Source organism: Phasianus colchicus, chromosome 1 (assembly GCF_987193195.1).
Source record: "Phasianus colchicus chromosome 1, bPhaCol1.hap1.1, whole genome shotgun sequence".
NCBI classification, from domain to species: Eukaryota; Metazoa; Chordata; class Aves; order Galliformes; family Phasianidae; genus Phasianus; species Phasianus colchicus.
The window spans coordinates 31393290-31418482 of NC_143436.1; the positions used below are offsets into that span (position 1 = coordinate 31393290).

Sequence of the window (25193 nt, forward strand, 5' to 3'; positions counted from 1 at the left end):
CACCAAGCTGAAGAACTAATGAAGAAATCCAAAGTTATAATGAAACAGATAGAATGTTACACAAACTCAGGTACCTGAGGACACTTGAAGGAAGGAGGAAGTAAAGAAAGGATTTTGTTCGTTAACCCTATAAAGATTGAAATGAATCATCTACTCATGACTAAATGCTTGTAATACAAATTGGAAATACTGACTCCCTTTCACCCTCCAGCACTTCACATACAGGTGTAATTAGTTTAGAAAGCATTTCAATTATCTATTGTTGAAGAAAACTTAAATAGGTAGAGATTTCCTAAATTCTCAGCATGGACAGGTGCAGGTCAGCCCCAAGCATGCAAGTACCTCAAAAATACAGAAGTACTTACTTTCACTTGAAGTCTGTTGCTGCGCAAGTGGAGGAAGCTGTATTCCCATGAGAGAATAAACATTTTGGCCTATGACAGTTCTGAGAAGGTTGCAGAGATTATGTTGCTCAAGATATATACAGGTTTCATCCATGTAGGCATAAAAGCAATTTGATAGCTTATGTCTGCTGACAATATTATTTGCTTGTTTTTTGGGGTGAGTGTTATTGCGCTTCCCTCCTGATCATGTGCTGCTGGAATCTGGTCTAAAGGAGGCAAAACTGAACTACTAAAATCACATCCTCATGGAAGCTTCTAACATAATTTACAGATTCAAAGGTTAGCAGATAAGGTTCATATGTGCAACTCAGTTTGAACTCCAAATCCTTTTAAATTATTTTACAGTTACTTCTGCAAGCAAATTTACAACAAAAGCAAACTATCAGGAACAGATTCCAGAAACTCTGCCTAGCAAGCAACTGAGATTCCAGCCCAAAGCATGTTTTTTAAACCTCACAAATTTATGTACTGTATTTGTCAAGACAGGTTGCCATCAGAAGAGAAATTAAATATCAACATCTCTTCCAGTATGCTCCTAAATATCACTTTTATCTGTCGGGATCCTGAAGTAACTCATTGTGAAAATTAAAAGGTCAATGCCAGACAGACAAACTCAAAATAAATTGGTGTGGAATGTCATTCTAGTCCATCTGCTTTCCCCTAGCAGAAATAAACTGAAAAGCTGTCAGTGACTTAAGTAGGAATGTAGACAATGTGGGCAAGGCTGGATAAGTTTGTCTTTTTAGGCAAACAATGAGCAGTTCCCACATCTAGATTTGTTTGGATTAGATAGCCAGAAACAAAAGCTTGAATAACTTTCAGCAAACCAATTGCACTTCTCCCTGTTGTCTGGAGAGTGTCACACCCATGGAGAAAGAACAGTGTTTGGGGTTACACAAAGAGCAGTAGCTGGGTGCTGTTTTATGCTGTAATTTGACACAGTGAAAGATGGCAGGCTGTATACACCTGTGGTGTGCCCAGCCAGCCTACCCAGGAAGTTTGATAGCAAAGGTGAAAAAGACCTTTGAACACTGGTATTGTAATGGGAAAGTTTGCTCAAAAAAAATTCAAGAAAAATATGAGCTGGCATTGTTCTATCACTGCAGTCAAAGGAAGCGCTCCCTACAGTTCACAAAACAGAAAACCCTGTTAGTGGTCTGTTACCAATTTCCAGACTCTCTCTTGTTAGTCTCCTCAGCTTGGCAAGACAATGGTCAGACACTGAAAGCAGCGCGGTGAGAAAGCAGCTCCCAAGAGCTAACCCTTATACGTGTCTGTAATTGCTGATAGGCATTTACACTATACTTTCCCTTTCTTAAAATTATGTCTGATTTTATATCCCATATTGTCTCAGACTGTTGTCTTGCAATTCAGTCATGAAAATCCATGTCAGTTTTACACTGGCAGCATTGCCATAGCTATGTTGTTGTTACGACTTAATCGTGCAAGTAGCTGAGCAAAATACCAGATACCAAAATGAAGTTGGAATAGTCTCCACAATCCAGCCAAATAAGACATTATATCTTTACACTGCATTCCCAAGTCAGTGCAAAACCACTGTAGAGTCCTTTGGGTAACAGTCTAGTTTCTCCATAGATAATCACACACATAATTCAATCATTTATATAAAATAGCAAAGCCCCTAATTAGCAGAAGTTCCCAGGGGCTTTATTTCTCACTGCTTGCATTAATGCATTATTAGAAATCTTAATATTGTCAACATTCCTCTAAGATTTTGAGGGCAAAATTAATTTGGGGAACTCCTCACCATAATCAATTATTAAAACAATCTGAATGGTAAGATAAATAATAATAAAAAAAAGCATTAGATTTATACAAATGTAAATCACTCAGCATCTGTCTTTCTTTAAGAGACATGAAAAAGGTATCTGGCCTTATACTTTATTAGCAAAAATGAAACAGAACTCAGGTTGAAATGTTTTCATAATTCAGTATTGTTCACCTTAAAAAGAACCATGTGAATAAGGAAGATACAAAGAGGTAGAATGAAATGAATAATTTTCAGCATGGTGGAAGAGTTAATAATAGAATGACAAATAACTCCTGTGTGCTACATATTTCAGTGATCAGGCAAAAGGACTGAGAGGAAATAATTATGTAATAATTGCTCAGAAGCCAAGATGACACGAACCTTTAGCTTTGAGGAAGAATGGAGAACACTATTACCCGTGAAATGTTGATAAATGCAAAGAAAGATTTCTGTGAGGAAAAGCCTCATTCACATTTAATTGAGCACTCAATTCAAGAAAAAGACTTAGATTTCATGGGAAGCATACATATTAAGGTACAGTTACATTGACACTATTTTATATATTTACATATGTGTAATAAACTATAAATATGCATTGTATGTATACAATATTACATACATAGGAAAAAAGCATAAAGATCATTACAATGTCATTAATAAAGAAGTGAATTAACAGGACATGGAGAAATACTTCTGTGAAAAGTGTGGATTGAAAGATTTGGATCTCACTGTTCCTAATCCATACAGAAAAGAAAAAAGAGGCAGAAAAATCTAAAACATGGAGGAAATATGTTTTTATAAAATACAGTACTAGTAGTATTAGCCATTATGACTATTGCTACAGGCAGATGCTGCAGTTGAGAACTATAAATTATTAATTTCAAGAACAGCCAGTTATGGAAAAGTGTTTTTTCTCCTTCAGAGATTTTTGACAGTCTTTAAACATTAAACAAGAGGATGAAATTTATATGGAGATAAAACTGACCCATTTCTGTGGAACTCCTGAAGACTTTTGCCCCTTTGCTGAAGAGTCTCAGTTTTGCCCCCTGGATTAGATGGGTCTTCATCCTGGTCCTGAAGACCAGTTTCCATATACCTATCAAAGTTTCAAAGACTGTGTAATTGCTTATTTATTGACTGTGGTCCTTTTGTGGCCACTGTTGTGGTTGCAGAGAACCAGGCTATCGAAGCCACTGGACCATTCCATCTTAAAGAAAATCAGAGTTGCTGTACTGGGAGCATAGAATCCCTTAAGCACAGAGTATATAAGCAACCAAAAAAAAAAAAAAAAACTGCCCAATGGCATGAAGATATCTATGAAGCAAAAGACTAATATATAGAAATTACTTTGAGGACTGCACTGCATACCTAGCATTGCCCGATTCAGGAATGATCAATTGTAAATGCTATCATCTTCTGCTGAAGTGCTCACAGAGGCCTCCCACCTCTCACAGCTGTCTACGGCCTACCCACCTTCTTACCCACACTGATACTTTGATATGCAGTGCATAGGCCAAGGAGAGCTGGCCACACTCCACTTTGTGAACAAGTAGCTCACTAGGGAACTATCCGGTTGGTGTAGATGGTTTTCAAAGTGGAAAGCTATACATGAATTTTCAGATTTTTTTCTAAATCACTTATGGAGTTCTGTATTTTTTATTCTGAGTAGAGAGGCTGTTGTTTGTTTGTTTGTTTGTTTGTTTGTTTGTTTGTTTGTTTTTGAGGGAGGGGAGTTGTGTTTGTGAATAATCAAATTCATTTCAGATTTGAAATATCAGCCAGATATGTTTCAGATTGTTTGTAACTGCCAGCCAAGTGCAGCTGCTGTGAGCTGAAATGAAAAGGATCTACGTATTTCAACTTTACTGAGGGAAACTTGACATATCCTTCTGGGGACATCGAATGCTCATAAGAAAGCACCACTGATTCCACAAGTGTTACAGCTATCAGTTTCTTCCTTTGGGGCTGCTTATCTATGGACTACAATGTAGCGGGATCCTACATTTTGAACCACTCTGTGAGCACATATGATTACTGTGGAAGAAGAATAAGAAGAGATATAATGAGAAGGAAAGTGGTTATTGATTTTCATGGAAAATCCATGAGAGAAAAAATACTGTTTAAAAGGCAGATTAATGGGGGAAGGGAGGCTGCCCTCAGTAGGTCACTTAATGCCTAAAGGCAGAGGAGGTCATAAGTTTCAGTGGTAATTGCTGTTAACTGTCAAAATTTAGGGCAAGTTTTTACCTCTGTAATATTCTATAGACTAAGAGAGTGAATTCTCCACAATTGCATTGGAGTGCAGTATTGCTCATCAGACCAAAAAAACCCTTATCTAGATTAGCAGGGAAAGCTGCACCACAGTAGATGTCAAGTGGGTTGTGGAGATAGTGACCCAACAAGTCTTCATTTTGGGAGGCAATTCTGTTATCTTGTGCATACACTTTTGGAACAGATGCTTTACAACTTCAATGCCTTTTAACAGAGGAAGAGACAAGTATATGAATCTAACCTGATAAACAATGGCCTGCAACTTGAAGCAACACGATCGGTGAGTGCTCTTTCCTTTGTGTGCCTGAGAACACAAGCTGCCCCTATGTGGATAAAGAACTGAATATATGAACTGGCTGTTACATTTTTCTCCTCTTCTTGGATTCTAGGTTTTGGATGAAAAAACTATTTTTGTGAAAGTACATGCACCTTGGGAAGTGCTGTGCACATATGCTGAGGTCATGCACATCAAATTGCCTCTGCAGCCCAATGACCTGAAAACTCGGGAGTCTGCTTTCAGCTGGTTTACTAGATTCTTCAGCGTGGATGAAAATATTATCAAACCCGAGCAAGAGTTTTTCACCGCTCCTTTTAAAAGGGAACATTTATCCAACTTTTATATTCAAGACAAAGATGCATTTTTCAATCCAGCAACAAGAAGCCGAATTGTAAGTCCGTGGAGTATTTATAGCCTGTAGTCTTAAAAGGAAAAAAACATTTAATCAAAACAGTGTAATCGCCCTCGTGAAAGTATCCTGAAAAACTGGAAAATATTGGGGATGCAACCGTTCTGTCATTTATGAAAGAAACTGGGGAGTCTCAAAGGACAACAGTACATACATCTGCCTCATTTCTGTTCCACTAGAATTTAAAGGGGGGGTTGAATGGTTCCACGTATGATTAAATTTGTCTGCATTGCTTACCCTTTCATAATCTGTGTGTTGAAACACGTACAGCCACTTACTTTCAGGTTGCAAGAGACACCAAATGTTTTCTAAATTTTAGGTTCATTTTATCCTATCCCGTGTGAAATACGCGACCAAACAGAATGTAAAGAAGTTCGGCATTAACAAATTACTGGACACTGGAATCTACAAAGCAGCATTTCCCCTTCATGACGTAAGTCCAGAACTTGCAGTAACAGTGTATATTTAGAAATAGAAGTCTGCAGATCAAGAGTGTGCTTTTGATAGTAAAAGATATAAGCCTTACTCACTGGTGTTTTTATCCACATGGTAGAATATGACATAGTCCATCTTAAGAGGATTATCTCCAAAACGCTGTTTGTTAAAAATGTAGCTCCATGACTGAAACATGATATATTTTATTTAGGATATGTTAGTCTTGTATTCTCTGGGAGATATAGGTCAGTAAAGTGCCTGGCTAACAGAGGAACCTGGGAGCACAAGAGTGATGGTTCCCATGATGCACTCTATCATCATTTCTAAATAAGTTTTCACGTTTTTGTACTACTTCATTTTCCAGTATAAAAATCCATACCAAATGTCAACACTTTAATCAAGATGTAGAACACAAGTCTTGTCTGTGAGCAAAGACAAAGATATGATTGTATCTACACCCACACACCTCCTCCCCCATCAGAACCACTCTTCTGTGCCTGAGGTGTATTCTGCTGAGAAGAAATTGAGAAAATGGGAGGTCAGAAATGGTAACTACGTGAGATGTTTGTACTCTGCAGAAAATATTCGTGAGGCCTCTGAGGATTTAAAGAAAATTTTTAAGTCAGAATCAAGACTAATCACGTTTTTTGGAAGTAACTCAAAGCTTTACAGGATAGAATTAATATCATTCGTGAATATCTGTTTTCAAGGTTGTCTTTTAAAGATTTAAAACCTGCCTTGTAGTCTAATTCTGTCATGGCATGGGGAATTTGGGCTCAGCATGCCTAATAATTAATGACAGTCTTTTTATACAATCAAAATTATATATCAGAGCTACTCTGAAAATCAGAAGTCGCCTATTGATTTCTACAAAAGTGATTTTTCTTGTCATATTACAGATACGGAATGGAAAATTCCATCAAATAAAAAAAGGTTTTACTGAAATAGGTTTTCAAATAACTTGGTAAAAAACATAAGGATTACCTCCAAGTCAACTGTCTTTTAAATATAAATACAAAACAGAGACTAGACTCCCTGGATTCGTCCCTTGAACTTTCCAATCTTCATTCCAGAACAATATTGCTTTAGAACAAAGCATGTTACCATGTGAAAGCTACTTAAAATCCATATTAAAGCAGTCTCAAATTAGAATGGATCCTTTTTTGATTTGTTTTACGAAGTGCCAAGACACTGACATGGGCTGAGAATTTAAGTTCATGGGGAGGGTCTGTTACTTTCAGTTCACATGTGTAAAGTACTTGCTTTAGTATTCAGAGTCTTTCTGACAGCCTTCCAGCATAAATCCTGATGCAATCTCAGATCTACTTCCCAGGTGTTTTCCTGGATTGCAGTGGCAATAAGGCTGTTCCAGTGTCTGGGTTCATGTCACAAGATCTGTGGAGATGAGAGTTAACCCATGCATTAATGGTTACATTAATTATCTTCTTCCTACATTTTCTGTTTTGCAGTCTAGTTTTGGGCACCCATCAACTGATCCTGACTGCCCAAGCGAACGTTATCTTCTCTACAGAGAATGGGCTCACCCTAAAAACATTTTGAAACTGCAACCCCTGGATTTCATCAGGTTGGTGGATGTGAATGAGCAGCATGGAGCTGTGTCAAGGTCAGGCTGGGTATACGAAAAGATTCTTCATCAGAAGGGTGATCAGGCACTGGAACAGACTCCCTGGGACAGTGGTCACGGCCCTAAGCTGCCAGAGTTCAAGAAGCACTTGGACAGCAGTCTCACACATGGGGTTTGGATTTTGGGTCCTGTCGGGAGCTGGGAGTTGAACTCGAGGATCCTTATCGGTCGTTTCCAACTCAGGACATTTATTCAGTGATTCTGTAGTGTGACTATGGCTGGACTAATGCTGAAGTATCTAGGAATTTATGTAACTAGGAATTTATGTAACACGTTTGGGTTTTGAGATGTCAAGACACAGGCAGGTACATATACCTCTATCAGCTTATGCATGGGGGCACACTCTGGGCTTGCTTTCATGATGAATCAATTCATGACAAACATCCACTTAAAATTTTTCTTTGCTAGGTATAATCTGTCTTTTATCATTTTCTTTCCCTTCCAGTTCTCATATGTGAGCATAAAAGAGGTGACAGAAATACATAGAAACACCTAACCATAATACTTCTGCAATCCCAATGTTCAAACTAGAGGAATCTGACAATGAAAGCTGTCATATTTGAAACAGAAATTTGAATTTACTTGCATTTAATTAAATAAAAAAATACATTCCTCTCCACAGGAAATACTACGGAGAGAAAATTGGAATCTATTTTGCGTGGCTGGGCTTTTATACTAATATGCTGATCGTGGCTGCAGTTGTAGGAGTTGGCTGCTTTCTGTATGGATTCTTCATGAAGGATAACTGCACATGGAGGTACCTAATTGGGTCTATTTTAATATTACATGCATTTTTTTATCACTCCTCCACTGAACACAGTTTGCAAGACATAGCACTGTAGGAGGCTGAATGAAATGAAATGAAATGAAATGAAATGAAAGAGCACAGGTTATGGATTTGAAAGAAATGGTATAAAATATGAGATAGATAAGTAATAGATGTCTCTGTGCCATTAGAGCACTAGACATGTGAGTCTGTTACCACAGCATTTTCTTAATACATCAAGTCAGCACATGTTGTGTAGAAATAAAAAGAACAATAATCAGAAGTCAGTATAAATTTCTGTAACATCATTTTCAGACTGGCAATCTTTAAAGGATGTATCCAAAGGCCCTGATAAAACCCCTGATCTTGCTTTCTTCTATTCTGAGAGAAGAAAACAGGAAGAGCAAGAGCACATGGGGCTTCAGCTGCCCAGGATACACTGGGAAGAGAAGCATAGAGATGACACATATTGTCTCATCAGAACATGGTGAGATTGAACCATGACACAAGGACCAATGAAAGAACACCTGGGTGCCAAATCACCTACATGACATCACACTGTACAGCCCCAGTCAGGGAGGGAGTTTGTCCTTATAAATCCTGCTGAAAGGCTCTTCCAGAACTCCACTCCAGTGGCCACTTTATACTCATCTAGCCATAATTATCACTTAGTTAAATTATAATAAGCCTCCGCCATATCAAACTAAAGAAGTCAGACTCTTGCCACCCCTTAGAAGACCAATTTCCAGTCTGAGCCTCTTTGGAAGAACACAGGTACTAGTTAGCCATTTTGGTTCTGCAGCTGCTCCTTGCTCTGACAGACAGCATTCCTACTCTTTCTCCCCTTGGCCTTGCCATGATAGCCCTCCCGAGTGTGCAAGTGTGTATTTCCTACTGAAGGACGTGAGCTCTTTGAAGAGATTTTATTTTTACTGTGACTAGTTTTGAGAAATGCTGCTACACATAAAGGATGAAAAAAGTATTTTCTGTCCAGGTCATCCAGTTTAGAGCTGAGGGCTAAAAAATGGCAATGGAGATGTTTTGAGGGAGGGGGGAAGATTCTCAAGAGAAGGCCACTGGTGAATTATTTCTCTTATCCCTGACATGATTGCACTGTCTTTGTGCACAGAAGGACTAAAGAATTTAGTGTTGGTGAGTGACTGACTAGTTTTGTTTTTAGCCAAGAAGTATGTGATCCCAACATAGGAGGTAATATCATAATGTGCCCTCAGTGTGATAAAGTATGTACCTACTGGAACCTCACCATCACTTGTGAATCATCCAAGGTAATTACATTTACAGCTTACAGACATGCTATTAACCCTTAGTTGCACTTTCCCTAGTACTGCATATAAAACAATGTTGTTCTCCTCTAATGTCCTGCATAATTACTAGAGCTGTGCAAATAGTTATGCCTTTTGATACAGCAACTGAACTATGAGAAGTTAACAATTAAAAAAGGTTCTATTTTGATCTAAAATGAAATGAATAAGACTTTTTAATTTTAGATAGCCCCCAATGTCTAAAAGATTTTTTTGATTGAAAATGGAACATTGTGGTTTCATTTTGGAGTATTCCTTTCCTTTTTGGTAAACAAAGCTAAACAAAACAAACATTCAATTACTAAAGACTTGATTGAGTAACTCTGAGTCAATTTTGCTTAGGAAGAGTTTAGAGCATGTTTTGACATTTCTAAATAACTCTCCCCTGTTTCCCCAAAGAAATTAGCTGAACCTGTGCCTTGAATTTGATACGAGCTGTCAAGAAGTGATGGGTACATGGGGAGGCCAATATTAGCCATGACAGGTGCTGTGAATTGCGTCCTGTTAACCATGGCATGGCATGGCCACACTCTTGTACTCAGTCCATGTCCAGAAGAATCTATCTTTCTTTATCTATGAACTTTTGCCACTAGGCTAGTGTTAGCCTTTTCTAATTCCTTTCCATAGATTCAGTCACTCCAAAGTTACATTTTTTTAGCTATTCGTTAAAAGTGCTTTGCCCTGCTTTAATGAATATTCTTGCTTCAGTGCACTTAACATAAAAGGCAAAAGAAAGAAGACAGGGAAAAGTATACTAGGGAAAGAAAAGACAAATACCACAGAGGTATCTCATCAGAATGCATGTTACTAACTACCTTGTTTTGTTGTCATCTCACTTATGAGAAGCAGAGATGTTCATTGCCTTTTTGTGACTGTATTAAAAATACATAGTTTTATACCCAGTTCCCAGGCCATAAGCACTGCTTTTCCTCTTCCAGTGCAACAGATGGAAGGAAGTTTAACAGCACACCACTCTATTATCCTCTTGCTGCATATTTCATTTATACTTTTAATGCCAAGCTTTGCAGTTAATTTCCTTAGTTTGCTGGAGGATGTTGTACATTGACAGAAGCTGAGAAAACTCTAACAATGAAGATTGTTTATTAAACTACACAAAAGCTAAAAACAACCTGTCCAGCAGCTTCAGTTCTGTTTCAGTGTAGAAGAAATTACTGTTTATTGTGTTTTAAGGCCTTTTTTCTGTTTCTTTTTTCCAGAAACTCTGTATATTTGATAGCTTTGGAACACTGGTGTTTGCAGTGTTTATGGGAATATGGGGTAAGTCAGTTTCGATGGCTGTGCTTTGTTGTGTAATTTTGGCCAAGCATACAGCATTGGCCAAAAAAAATGGATAAATTTACAACTGCTTCATTTTCTAGCACTCGGCAGTTCACCAGTAGGTAGTTCAGTAAAAGATACATACATTCATGATAGATCTTTTTAGCAGCATAGATGAAAACTTAGTATGAGCCAGCAGTGTGCCCTTGTGGCTTGGAAGGCAAATGGTATCCTGGGCTCCATCAAAAGAGGGGTGGCCAGCAGGGACAGGGAGGTGATTGTTCCCCTTTACTCTGCTCTTGTGAGGCCCCATCTGGAATACTGCGTCCAAGTGTGGAGCCCCCAGTACAAGGGGGCTCCTTCCTGTCTGTTGGAGCTGTTGGAGAGGGTCCAGAGGAGGGCCACGAAGATGATCAGGGGACTGGAGCACCTCCCCTATGAGGACAAGCTGAAGGAGCTGGGCTTGTTCAGCCTGGAGAAAGGAAGGCTGTGGGGTGACCTCATTGCAGCCTTTCAGTACCTAAAGGGAGCCTACAAGCAGGAGGGGAATCAACTCTTTGAAAGGGTGAGTGACAGCAGGACAAGGGGAAATGGTTTTAAGCTGAGGGAAGGGAGATTTAGGTTGGACGTCAGGGGGAAGTTCTTTACAGAGAGAGTGGTGAGGTACTGGAACAGGCTGCCCAGAGAGGTTGTGGATGCCCCATCCCTGGAGGTGTTCAAGGCCAGATTGGATGGGGCCCTGGGCAGTCTGGTCTAGCATTAAATGGGGAGGTTGGTGGCCCTGCGTGTGGCAGGGGGGTTGGAGATTCATGATCCTTGAGTCCCTTCCAACCCTGGCCATTCTGTGATTCTGTGAATCATAGAATAGTTTGGATTGGAAAGGACCTTAAAGATCATCTAGTTCCAATTCCCTTGCCATGGTCAAGGACATCTTCCACTAGATCAGGTTGTCTGAAATCCCATCCAACCTGGCAGATACTACAGTTGACAGATGTCTGTTCATCTGTTTTTCCCCTTACTGCACTGTTAAGGATAGATGGGCAGGTAGGTAAAAAGAGCTTATTGTGCAAGAGGATGAAAAGTTGTAGAACTTAAATATTGGTCTTCTGTACCTGTGTTTGTTTTAACTTGGAGAAAAGTCTGAAAGAAGTGATTAGAGCTGCCTTGTGTTCATCCAGCAGGAGCCACATGCTTAATTCCATCCAGGAAAGAAGCTGTTTTTTCCCAAAAATCCTTGCAGCTGCCTGTGCCTATTAACAGCCACGTGACTGTGCAAAGCAATTGAAAAATAGCCATTTACTGTATTTCCCATTTTTTTTCCTCTTGTCTTCATTTAAGAAAGAGTTTTTTGCAAAATTGTAGTAGTTACAAGCAGTAGAGATATTTTTTATCAGAGAAAATATATCTGAAACCAGGATATTTCCTGTGGGTGAAACCACTTAGCATCAATGGATTAGGAAAGGTTTATTTTCACAGAAACACTTTTATTTGTTCATATTAGCAACTTTCTTAACTGCCTTTTATTGCACTGCCTTATCCAGAAATTGTCAAAATAATTTACAGTTGAGGTATAAAGGGTACTGCAGAGAAAATAACTCATTTGACACTTACAGTTCATATGTAGGCTGACAAGAACGCATAAATTGTTTTCTTTGTAAAACACACTCTATACTTATTTTCCTAATAAGACCTAGAGTGCTTTAGAATAACTACTTCTTTAAAGAATTTTAAAATGAACAGTCATTTCAAAAAGAATATTTCTTTCAAAACACTTGCTAAATTCAAAATGCCAGCAGGAAATTAAAAATAAAAATAAAAGAATGAGAAGTTTGATACTAATGTAATCTTCCACCATTTGAATAGCTAATTTCCTTGTAATTTGCTTTTTAATTAAAAATTCTGCTTCCTGTTTTGAGGAAGGTTCCAAGAGTAATAATTACAAAGTTAAGCTGCATGGTTGTAATGATGGCTGCAAGGTCTATTAGTCTTCTCATTGTAAGTCCACTACAGAAAGAGGTGAATTGTATTACAGCAATTTGGACAAAATTGTACTGAAACCAAATGACCCAGGGTTCTGGTACAATTCCAGCTGCAATTTCTGCCTTGCCCTGTTACTTTGGTAGACCTCCTAGTCCAAAATAATCAAAAGACTATTTGATTTTTACATACTTTATCATTTCATCATCATCAATATACTTTTTAATAGATTTTTTTTTTAACTATTTCATTCAAAGATCTCAAAGCACCATAAAACAACAGGGAAGTTGGCCTCAAGAATTAACCCCCTGCACATTGGTGCTCTGGATGAGGGCTTTTGCCAGTTCTCCCCTGATGGCATGAGCAGGTTGGCAAAGCTCCTGGACAAGGAACAGCTTCCACTTCTCTTGCTGCCATCACTGGAGACCCTCTCTGAGCAAGATCAGCAAATGTTCTCCAAAATGCTGGTATAAAATAAAGGGGGAAAAAAAAAAAAAAGTAAAATATTGCAGCAGCTCCTTCCCAGTTCAGAAAGAGTAACTCGGCTGCTGTTACTTACTAGTAGTTTTCTTTGCCCTGGAGCTGTGAAAGCTGCCCTGTGTTATGAGCCCTACTTTTGCTGTTCGCATAGAGGGCAGCACAGACATGGGCCCTGCACTCCTGGTCTCCCCAGCAGCAGCTGGATTTGCAGCTGGAGCTAATCAGGATTGCCTACAGTTTCCCTCATTTGGGCTGGGGCCGCAGCAAGCAGTTAGAGGCTCGTGGAAGGCTGATCTCTTTGCTCTGCAGGCAGAGGCAGATGTGATTCCCAGGCCCACTGCTTGGAGTGGCCTTAGTGCTTGTGAGCGTGAGGTAGCGGAGAAATCCCTGTGAAAGAGGCCCTTGAGCAATCGGAGAGGAGGATTTCCAGGGGTTCTGCCTGCATGCAGATGCCAAGGTCATCTCGCAGCCCAGCCCTTGGAGTTTATTTATTTATAAATGCTTCAGTATGAGGTATATTGACCACACCTGAATTTGGAAATAACCTTTAATGTTTGGACTTATAACTGCATGCCATCAGTGCTTCATCATTCAGGATGAGGTGCCAAACTAATAAACAAAAAAAAGCCAAAAAACAACTTTGTGGAGGTTAATTACTCCCAGACAATGGGAGCGATGAGAGAAGTACAGTGAAGGCACACACTCACTCCTCCTGGAGGCAGTGCTGCAGAGCAGCGCCACTCATTGAATCTGAGGACATGCGACCACCATCAGTACAGCACCCCTGCACTCACACCCATGTCCTGAGCTCCTCCAGCCTTCCCAGCTGAATCTCTCACTGCATCAGACCTACCTGCATCACACCTCAGGTCAAGATCATGAGCTTGGTTAGATTGGTGTCTTTCAAACACCACGTATCTATGTGCCTGCTTCTCTTAATGTTCCCAGCTGCAGGAACATAGTCCAGGGAAACTGCCGACTCAGCCCAGAGGGTCTCAAAGCTCCTTGCCATGCAGAAAGATCTGCAGTCACTTCAGATTTGTGCCAGCAGAGGAGGAAAGGCAGCTGTGGTTAAGCAGTTTTACCTGAGCTAGCATCACCAGTTCACATAGTCTGCAAACTGATCATTTGTCCACACAAAAACTGCAGATTGAATGAACACAAGCTTTTCCCTGTGGCAATTTTTTGCTTACTAAGGTTTTCTTTGCAATAAATCCTGTGCTTTCCAACATTTTGTCTTCATCTGTCTAAACAACTTGCTGTCTTATGTATCCCATGGTAAACTTTTTCAAAAGCAGTCCATAGTATGAAATCCAAAGTGATTATATTCCAGCCTTGGGCAGAAAGCAGAAAAATGTACGTGTATTTTTTAGGATGAGCTTATGACACCACTTAGCCCAGGTTTCTTTTACTAAAGTACCTAAATGTCCAAAGCAGTAATTCCATAAAGAAGTATGTAAGTTATTTTCATGGGCACTTGACACCATCATACCCGCTAGTAAGGGTTATGTTCCATGCCTGTGGGAAGTTGTATGGAAATACGAGCCCAGCAGTTCAGTGTCCAACTGTTGCTCCTGTTGTTTGTCTTCTGGACAGTTACATTGTTTTTGGAATTTTGGAAGAGAAGGCAGGCTGAACTGGAGTATGAATGGGACACAGTGGAGTACTTAGAGCAAGAGGAACAAATTCGCCCAGAATATGAAGCTCAGTGCACTCACGTAGTAGTGAATGAAATCACACAGGTAAGGACTATTTTGGTAACTGGTCAGAGCTACTGCAATAGACATGTTATGGGAGCACTGTGAAAATGATGAATCTGGAATGGAGCAGAATAAATTGGCAGTGCTTCAAGGAGAGTTGATAAGCTGGCCTGAGGATAGTGAGCTTATAAATTCCAGATGTGTAGGAGGGAAGTTCTACTAATCATAGGCATGTCTTAGTTGCCTGTTGGAGGAGCTATGAAACTCCTGTGTCATTAATGAACAGAAATAGACTTTGTACCTAGCTTAGGAGACAGACTAAGTCTGCCTTATTAAATCCCCCAATAAACGATCCTGTGCTGCTGCCAGAGGCCAAGATCACAGAGCATTTGCTATCTTTGCCTAAAAATATGTCAGGAAAAAAAAAAAAGAAAAGGTGAAACAGAGGGAAGGATGTTGCATTATGTATAATGGCAAGGCATTTTTTCTATCCTGTTTGAAATGTATAAATAGGTATTGTTGCCAAGTGAATGTAGATGCAGTTACGATTAATAACAGCAAACTCACAGGACAAGGATAATCCTCATTTTAATGAAATAGGATTCATATTTATGAGGATCGTCGTTTAGATTTCTACTCATTATATATTTTGAGTAGCTTCTGCTTTTGCAGCTCACTTTAGCCCATCTTCAGTTTTTATTATTCTCTGTCAATATATTGTTCTAGCATTTATCAGATTATTTGCATTGCTTTCACACAAAATCCACATTATACTACTGCTTATTAGAGGACACTTGAAATGATTCCAGATTAACTGGTTTGAAAGGCAGTGATCCTAGATACTATGATCAGCGAAGAACGATGGATCCATTCAAAAAGACTATGCACTGTATTGTAGCTAAAGTCAATAAGAGCTGAGGACATGCAGCCTCTCTGGAAGTCATTTTTGTCCTAGAATAGGCAGTAAAAAGAGGCAGCTGTAATCAGGTAAGTCTTCTGAAATCATGAATAAATGTGAGTTTCCAGGAAAAAAAAGCAAGATATTCAGTGTCCTGTCACAAAGGGCTAACTGGTGCGCACAAAAAATGTATGAAGAAAAGATTGGATGCATCTTTGATCTGTTTCTGAATCTTTTACAGCAAGAAGAACATGTGCCGTACACTGCCTGTGGGAAGTGCGTGCGTATAACTTTATGTACAAGTGCAGTCTTCTTCTGGGTAAAGTTCTCCTTTTATTCTTTCACCTCATCAATTTACTTCTTCACTAAGTGTCTAAAGAAAAATTGTCCTAACCTGATCAAAAGATATCAAGAGAATTCAGTTAAATTTCCATCCGATGTGTAAAACAAGGCCATGAAATATGGATCCACATGGACAAGGTCACTGTAGCCAGCAGATAACTTATTAGCATGCAGTCAGGAGAAAATATGCACTGAAATATCCCACAGCTGTAGCTTTGTGAATGTAATCCGCTGTTTTTTCCCTCATTATTTAAAGATAAATGTATTTGCTTTTGTGAAGAGAGCAGGGAAGAGTTGTGGGTTTTTTTATGTGTTGTCCTCCCTGCCAGTGTCTGCCCTAGTCATTCCAGCTGTTTGGTTCAATATAATGTCTCACAGCTCTGGACTTCTTTCAGGTTTTTTGTTTCACTTAGAAGAGCAAAGCCAAGCGCTCTTTAATCTTCCAGAGCTGCCGCTTTAATTAAAACTTAAACTTGAAAGAAATTCAGCCACCCATGAAACTGTATCACATGGTAAGCATGCCTAGAGAGGTTGCCTTGAAAAGCTCGGTGTTTCAGCCTGCTGTATGTTCTCCTCACGTGTAGCATGAGCAGCAGCTGCAAAAGAACTCAAGAACTCATCCTAGATAATAGGAGACAAGACAACACTGGGACAGAATGGTGGCTGGCAGTCCAGAAGCACCTCTTAACAGCTGAAACACAACAAAAAGAAGACTGGCTTGCTGCTAGATTTAAATAGGCAGGCTTCAGGTTGAAGGCTTCGGGTTGAAATCAAAGAGATTTGATCTAGTTTTGCCATTGTGTTACTGTACTCTCAAATTCTGTGCTGGGAGCTTGGAGGGAGAAGAATTTATGGCATTTTGCAGATAGCAAATAAAAAATGCACAGCTCTGAGTATCTGAGTCTGAATAATAGCTAGAGAACTAGCAAGAAAGCAGGAAGAGAAGAGATGGAAAGTAACGTGAGGTGCCTGGAGCATGAGTACAGCTCCTGCAGATCGTATGACATGGCTTAAAATGTGTCTGTAATACCATCATGTGAAGGAGAAGCGACAGCCCCCTCCAGGGTCAGCATGGACCTGCTAGCACATTTGCCGCCCCGCTAGCTAGCCAGTGTCCTCCTGGAACCATCATGTGCCTTCAGGCATGAGATTTGATTACACATCTCATTATCTTATCTCACATGGCAACAAGGCTTGTTATTAGTCGTAAAACAGACCGTCTCTTTTTGTTACTGCAGATTCACTACGCTACATGAAAAATGCTTCTTTAATGGACTCTAGATTTATTGCCTTCTATCCCATTTGCACACCCTCTTGTACACATGGGATGGAATAAAAGGCACACAACCACTTTCTTTTTGCCTATTGTAAAATGAATTTCAAACTTTCTTCCCAAATCCGGTAGTTCAACATTAATATATTTCCTACATTCTCCTGGCAGATTCTTTTGATTATTGCTTCAGTTATTGGAATCATTGTCTACAGACTCTCTGTTTTCCTGGTGTTTTCTGCCACATTGCCGCGGCACATTAATGGCACACAAGCAATCCGCAAGTACCTGACTCCACAGACAGCCACCTCAGTAACTGCTTCAATCATCAGCTTTATAGTCATTATGGTTCTGAACATCGTTTATGAAAAAGTAGCGATCCTCATTACTGACTTTGGTATGTCTTCGCTGTGCCTCAGATTGAAACTTTGGCTACAACAGCAAGCAAAAATAGCATTTGTATTTATGGTCAGAACTCCAGTAAATGAATATCTATACCATGCTTTTCAGAATTTTCCCACCAAATCATATGATACCATCCAGAATTTTTCAAATACAGATTTTCTGACTGTCAGAGGAATGTGATATTCAGCTCTTTGCCTGGAAACTGCTTGTATAGCCAGCATCAAAGATGAATTGTTTACAATTTTGTGCTTGTAAAACAGGCAAAGCAAAGAAAATTACTATAATAACCAAGCTTTATGAAAACAGATCAGTAATGCATAACGCATTCAATTACATTAGCTTTTGTTTATGGGGAGAATAGCTATTTTCTTGTAAATAAATGAAACAGGGTCACTGTTCCAAAGCTAGATGCCATTCCCTTGTTATTAAATAGATAAACAGTCACAAATATTATTATTCTTTATATCCAGACCATCAGCTCTAAAGTAGCTATTTACTTTAGATGTGTGAAGTAGTGTTGTGTTTTAATATAGTTCATTTAATACTGTTTCATGAGTTGAAAGCATTACATTTGCATCTTTCCTGAATGTGCTAGATTTGGGAGATTTTTTTTCCAAGTTATTAGATTTTTTTCTTGCTTTTTACTGTCAGAAAACAAATTCTTTCCTTTTTACTACCCATACAGATTTAGAATTAGCATAGTGGCTACCGTATACATAGGGATTATATACAGTCTAATTTATAATGCTCTCAGTTACATTAAGGAATACAAGTCATATGCATACTTTTCCAGCTGAGGCTCCAAAGCAGCTTTTAGATACTTGCTGGTTGGCCTTTTCCTTACTTTTTTTTCTATAATTGCAGAGCTTCCAAGGACACAAACCGAATATGAAAACAGTTTGACCACAAAGATGTTCTTGTTCCAGTTTGTCAACTACTATTCTTCATGCTTCTACATAGCTTTCTTTAAGGGTAAATTTGTAGGTTACCCTGGAAATCCAGTTTATTGGCTAGGAAAGTATCGCAATGAAGAGGTAAGAATATATCCTAGCGCTTGCTTTTAAAATGCAAGAGCCATTAGTCCAGGTATTCTGCTGCATTTAGGATTGTACAACATGGTGGTATATAGTTGGAGCTCGGAATGTGACTGCCTCCCAAGCTACCCCAGTATAAGGACCAAACTGTTATAGAGAGTCAAGAGGAGGACTGCGAAGATGGTGAAAGTTCTGGGAGGCAAGGGGTATGAGGAGAAGCTCAGGTCCCTGGGTGCTCAGTGCAGAGCAGAGGAGCTGAGGGGAGGCCTGATGGCGGCTGCAGCTCCTCACAGCGAGTGGAGGGGCAGCGCTGAGCTCTGCTCTGTGTGACAGCGACAGGGCCCGAGGGAACGGCATGGAGCTGTGCCAGGGGAGGGGCAGGTGGGGGTTGGGGACAGGGTCTGCACCAGAGGGTGGTGGGCATGGAACAGGCTGCCCAGGGCAGTGGGAATGACACTGAGGTCCTGGAGTTCAAGGAGTGTTTGGACAATGCTCTCACACATAGGGTTTGAATTTTGGGTAGTCCTGTGTGGAGCCAGGACTCAAGGATCCTTCTGAGTTCCTTCCAACTAAGGATATTCAGTGATGAGCATGAGTAGATGCCTTCTTTTTCTGCAGGGTGATCCTCACTGATGGCAGTACAGTACAAAGCTGCAAGACTTCACCTGGTGTTTTGTGCTTTCAGTAGTGTCCTGTAAACTTATCATATGTGACCATATTTGGCCTGGACTTTTGCATAAATTAGTGTAAACATTTGCCTAAATAGTCTTCTTCTGTAGCTTAAAGAAGTGTTATTATCATAAATCAGAAATTCATTATTTTAAATGCTTCATTCGTGGTTGAAAGGTTTCTCAACTTCAAAAATTTTTCATGTCTCTCCCAACCTGTAGTGTGATCCAGGTGGATGTCTCCTTGAACTCACAACTCAGCTTGCCATCATAGTAGGAGGTAAAGCAATATGGAATAACATTCAAGAAGTGCTTCTTCCGTAAGTTCAAACTATTCAGTAACTTGCCCTTTTGCATTTGAAAGATGCTACTTTTGCTTGATCTGTTCAGGCGTTTGGTCACTAAATTTGATTGGAGCTTATTGCATTCTAAAAGAACATGGCTAGTCTTTTCTGACTTTCTGGAACTTTTTAAATAGTTTGGTTATTTTTGCTTTGGTAGTTTTGAGCTTCTGTTTCTGTCATTTTGACCAATATGAGTTCTAATCAGAATTGCTTTCCTCCTCTGCAGATTAGACTTCATGTGCATTGTTTTTGATACTTAAAATTGAGTTAGCAGAAGCTCTGAAAATACAGAACTAAATATTATTGCTTAATGTTGAATACAGTGATTTGTTGCTATACATGTAAAAATTTTGAATAATTTATTAATTTAACACATTTCGTTTTATTGTTATACGTAACCTTCAGAGTCCCTAAAAATGCCTTTTTTTAGCATGGCAGATCTCTGGAAGGTCATGTTTTAATGTAACAATAAACAAAGTGCTAACAGTGAATATTCTCTGTGTAATTTAGATGAAGTTACTATCCAGGACTCTGTTCCAGCTCTCAGAACTTGTTCTTTATTTTAAACTGATCGATAAATGCTTACACTACTTGGAGTAGGAAACTCCAAGTTTGCTCATGCCCTCCTGAATGCCATAAACACCAGTCCACAGCATATTCCATTTGGCTGTGGTTCTTCCAAACCCACAAATTGTGCAGCAAAGCACAGTTTCAAAGCATGTCACAAATACTGTGTAACTAGCGTGCTCTGCTGAGGTACGGTTTCTCCAGACCCAAATGCTGCCAGTTGCAGGATGGGACAGTAGACCCATCCCTCTTTTCAGCATCTTTTAGCTGGTTAAAGTGTCCCTAGAGTGAGCATGCCTGCAGATGTCAGTTACAGCCATAAACAACTGATTCCTACTATTTGTATGTAGGTAACACATTCACCTAAACAGAATTTTGAATTCACTTTCATAGATGACAAGTAACTTTTAGGTCCTGAAATACTGAGTATCATTTCTGGATGTGATTTTTAATTGAGCTCTCATTCTTCATTTCTGCAAGTAAAAGAGAAGTGTTTTATTTTCTTTCTCTGTTGATAGACATTCCTCCACCTTCTTTTTTGAATGTAGTCCTTTGACCACTGAAAATGTCTACAACTGATTCATCAGTTTTCTTAAATTTGTGTGCAACTCTTTTAGACACAAATTACAGCTGCACTTCAGTCTTTGTAGCAGCTAATCCAGGCACAAGAAAGTGATCAGTAGTTGGCATGGATTCACTCAGGGAGAAGTCTTACTTGACCAACTATTCTATGATGGAATGACTGGCTTGGTAGATGAGGGGAGAGCTATACTGTCTGCCTTGGTTTCAGTAAGGTCTTTGACGCTGTTCCCCATAAGACTGATGGGCTGGATGAGTAGACAGTAAGGTGGATCATCTGTGTTCAGAGAGTAGTGGACAGCTGAAGCACAGAGTTTAGTTAGAGGCCAGTAATTAGCAGTGTACCTTAAGGATCAATGCTAGAGCCTGTCCTATTTAACATCTTTATTAATGATCTGGATGAAGAGGGATAGTGCACCCTCAGAAAGTCTACAGAAAATTGGGAGAAATGGCAGATATATCAGAGGGTTGTGCTGCCATCCAGAGGGACTTTCTTAGACTGGAGAAATAGGCTGACAGGAATCTCATAAAGTTCAGTGAGGGAAAATGCAAAGTCTTGCACATGGGGAGGAACAACCATAGGCACCAGGACATTTTAGGCACCACGCAGTTGGAGATCATCTTTTCAGAAAAGGACCAGGGAGCCCTGGTGGATACCAAGTTGAACATGAGCAAGGAACGTGCCCTTGCATCCAAGAAGGCTAATGGTATTCTTCACTGCATTAAGTGAACTATTGCCAGCAAGTCAAGAGAGATGATCCTTCCACTCTAACATGTATGCTGCATCAACAGTGCTGAGTTCCCCAGTGCAAAACTACTGGAGGGAGTCTAGCAAAAGGCTACCAAAATTATTAAAAGACTGAAGCATCTCTCCTAAAACACCTAGGACTATTCATTAAAGATCAGGAGAGATTTTACCGATGTCCATAATTACCTGAAATTGCAGAGAGGTTGGAATCACACTCTTGTCAGTGACGCCCAGTGCCAGGACAAGAGGTTCCCTCTAAACACCAGGAAGCACTTCTATGCTGTGCAGATGATAGAGCATTTGGCACAGACTTTATAGAGAGGTTGTAGAGTTCCTCCTTAGAGATCTTCAGAAGCTGCCTGGACATGGTCTCGGGTAACCTACTCTGGTTCTGCCCAGAGGTCCCTGTCAACCTTAACCATTCTGTGATTCTGTGATCAGAAGGGATTAATCTGTCTGTCCAGAGGCCTACTTTTGTCTTAATTTTCTTCTACCTTGAAATGTCATTCACCTGTACAATATAAGTGTAAAGCACTGCAATTCTGATTGGCTTCCTTTTTACAATTCTATTTGTTGTTCTAAATAACTGCATTCAGGATAAAATGATACTCATGTTTGAAGGAAGTTTTCAGTAATTTGGGGATAACTAAAACCCGCTGTGTTATAACAGCAGGAGAATTTTTGTTTGTTTGTTTTGGGTATGTTTTGTTTGTTCACTTGCATTTACTGAACTTTGTAGGCTGTTTTACCAATTTTAGTGGTCTTTTTCTCTTTGACTGACAGTTGGGTTAAGAATCTAATCGGAAGATACTGTGCAGATGCTAGATCAGAAAAGATTGTTCCACGCTGGGAACAGGACTATCATCTGCAGCCCATTGGAAAACTCGGATTGTTTTATGAGTATCTTGAGATGGGTAAGTAGCCATTTAGTTCCAATTTCTTGTCTGTACTGGATACAAATGTGATCTAAGGAAAATTTTCATACAAGTAATACTTAATATGTTTAGAAACAGGAGATATATTAAATTTTTAAAAATCCAGTACAAGTTTTGATGAGCCGTTATAGCTTTGTGAGCTTTTATTAAGCAGCTTACCCCTCACTTCAATTTCTAGCTAAAAAACAGAATGAGCAGTTGCAGGTGTGCTGCTGCTTCGTTATCCCATCCTCCAAGAAACATACCCAGAAGTCAGTGGGTCTGCAGTCACTTACATGTTGCTGGTTTCCTGGTTGCTGACAGAGCTCTGGCTTGTTTGCCACCATCTGTTCTGCAACAGAATTGCAGCATACTTGTCACAGCACCCAGGCACCCATTACATCACTGTTAGCTCAGGCTTTGCATCACAGCACTGAGACAGATAATCATTAGATTTCCAAGTCTATACGGTGAAGAAATGAGAAATAAGTGAATGTTTAAATACCATAACAGTTCCTTGTGATGCATTGTGAGTTTTAACATTGTTCCGTCCCCTCCACGTAGAGGGTATTTCCAGTAGTGTTATGCTTATATATTCTCATGCACATAAGGTTCTCTAGGAACTCTGCTACTCTTCCTTGCCCCTCATTCTCTCAATTTGAGTATACAAAGTCTATGCTTATCCCCAGTAAAAGAACGCATCGAGGCATGTGACCTCTCCCTTTGCCAGTTATACAGTTTGGCTTTGTCACCCTGTTTGTGGCATCATTCCCCCTGGCTCCTCTTCTGGCTCTTATCAACAACATGTTGGAAATCAGGCTGGATGCGTGGAAGATGACAACCCAGTTCAGGCGCATGGTTCCGCAGAAGGCACAAGACATCGGTGCGTGGCAGCCCATCATGCAAGGCATAGCCATTCTGGCTGTGGTGACCAATGTAAGTACTGTGCCAGCCACTACAAAAGGTAAAATGCCTTCACTGCAAGTGTTGCATCTAAATTTGGAATGCCGTTTGTATCAATGTTTGTTTGTCATGCCAGAGTGGCTACATGAAGCACACAAATGATCCAAATTAATTACAAGTTTCAGTCCCTTGTGATGTTAGCCCCTGTGAAGCAGGCTTTGAGTTATTTTTCAGATGGTTTGGAAATATGGCTACAGTCTAAAATATTATGTCTAAATAAAAGAAATTGTAGTTAGAAAGATAGAGTTACTACAGCTTTCATAAAAAGTTATACATATAAAGACATATCTTTTCTGAGATAGTAGCACATAATAAAGAGATATTTTTGAGAGCCTACAATTAAGTGTATTAATTTTGAAAAAAGAATAGGGTAGAGATCAGCTAAGGCTTAATTGATTGTTGTTTCCAGCTTACGATTCTTAGGGTTATACCTGAGTTTAGCTTCGAGCAGATTTGCAGTTAAAGCAGTAATTCAGCTTCTTTCTGTATTTAAAAATCCAGTACATGCTCAACATTACAGTACTTATCTCTTGAGATAAGAATGAATTTCTAAGAATATGCAAATGAATCCATTTTTCACTTGCAGTTAGAATTAATTTTGAAATTGATTTATTTAACGTATTTAGAAAACTGTATCCTTTCCTCATGAATATACTCTTTAACAATGAAATTTATATGTTTCAAATTTCTGTATTGCTATGTCACCGAGATCTTGTGCAGGCTGCACAGTGGGAACAAAAATATTCCAAGTAATCCATTGGACTGTATCATTCTGAGTTGTTTGATTTATTCTTAAGCAGTAACTCATATGTGTTCTGTTTCTAAGTTTCCAGTGTTGCCCTTTCTCAAGGAGCAGTGACCACAGCTTTCCTCTGCAGTAGCAGTAGCTGTCCGTAGGGATTCATTCTGACATGCTCTGAGATGGCCACTTCCTCCAGGACCTCCTCCTCGCAGTAACAGTGCCTTGTTGCACTCACTGGGAGTTTCTGGAGAAACCTGTAAACTCTGAAGTTCACCTCAGCCTAAGCTGTCATAGGAGTCTCTGCCCATTTTGAGGATGGTGGAATTTGGGTAAGAGGAGAGAGATGGAAGTGAGCACTCTACCATATATACTACAGGGGACTTGTTTCAATGAACAGAGCAATTCACATTTAAACCAGGACATTAACTTACTTTCCTGTGTCTCAGGCATCTTTTACATTCAGTAGGTGCTCAACCACATGTTTGGGGTCTCCACCCCAGGGGTTCTACTTTTCAGAAATCATGAGACAGATATGTGTACCTCCCCTCTCCACACCCAGACAAGTTCCCCTGCATACTGCTCTTTTTTTCTCCACTATTACATGTCTTTGTTTTGCCCTGAAAGGAAGTGGATATTTTCAAGGAACGGGAAGGATGAGCTCCCATGGCCTATTCAGCTGCCACCTTCTCAGTAGTTTGTTTTCACAGTTACTGAAGCTGGGAGTTATGACCATACAGAAATTAGAATGTAGGACGGATTTCAATGATTAGGAATATTTTACATGACAACTTCAGATGTATTTTCAGGTATTTGGCTATAATTCCTTTCTAGAATTTTATCTCAAACTACAGAAATTTAACAGGCATGGTAAACATAGATAGGATGTAGAGAAGAGACTTAGGAAAACATAAAGCAGAGAAATAAACACAAAGAAGTATCAGAAGTAAAAAAATCTTGAGGATGGAAAATTTACAAAAGAATCTA

At 39.6% G+C, this 25193-nt stretch overlaps 1 protein-coding gene across 1 annotated transcript in view; it reads left to right on the forward strand.

Annotated features, from left to right (window-relative positions):
- ANO6 (anoctamin 6) overlaps positions 1–25193 on the forward strand; it is a 71040-nt gene that overhangs the window by 36409 nt on the left and 9438 nt on the right. The window contains exons 4-17 of the mRNA XM_031589559.2: positions 4661–4726; positions 4836–5114; positions 5452–5565; positions 7037–7152; positions 7835–7969; positions 9159–9264; positions 10518–10578; positions 14632–14777; positions 15875–15952; positions 17417–17642; positions 18515–18684; positions 19575–19672; positions 22374–22504; positions 23235–23440. Of these exons, the coding sequence (XP_031445419.2) occupies positions 4661–4726; positions 4836–5114; positions 5452–5565; positions 7037–7152; positions 7835–7969; positions 9159–9264; positions 10518–10578; positions 14632–14777; positions 15875–15952; positions 17417–17642; positions 18515–18684; positions 19575–19672; positions 22374–22504; positions 23235–23440 (1932 nt within the window). The remainder of the gene's footprint in view (positions 1–4660; positions 4727–4835; positions 5115–5451; positions 5566–7036; positions 7153–7834; positions 7970–9158; positions 9265–10517; positions 10579–14631; positions 14778–15874; positions 15953–17416; positions 17643–18514; positions 18685–19574; positions 19673–22373; positions 22505–23234; positions 23441–25193) is intronic.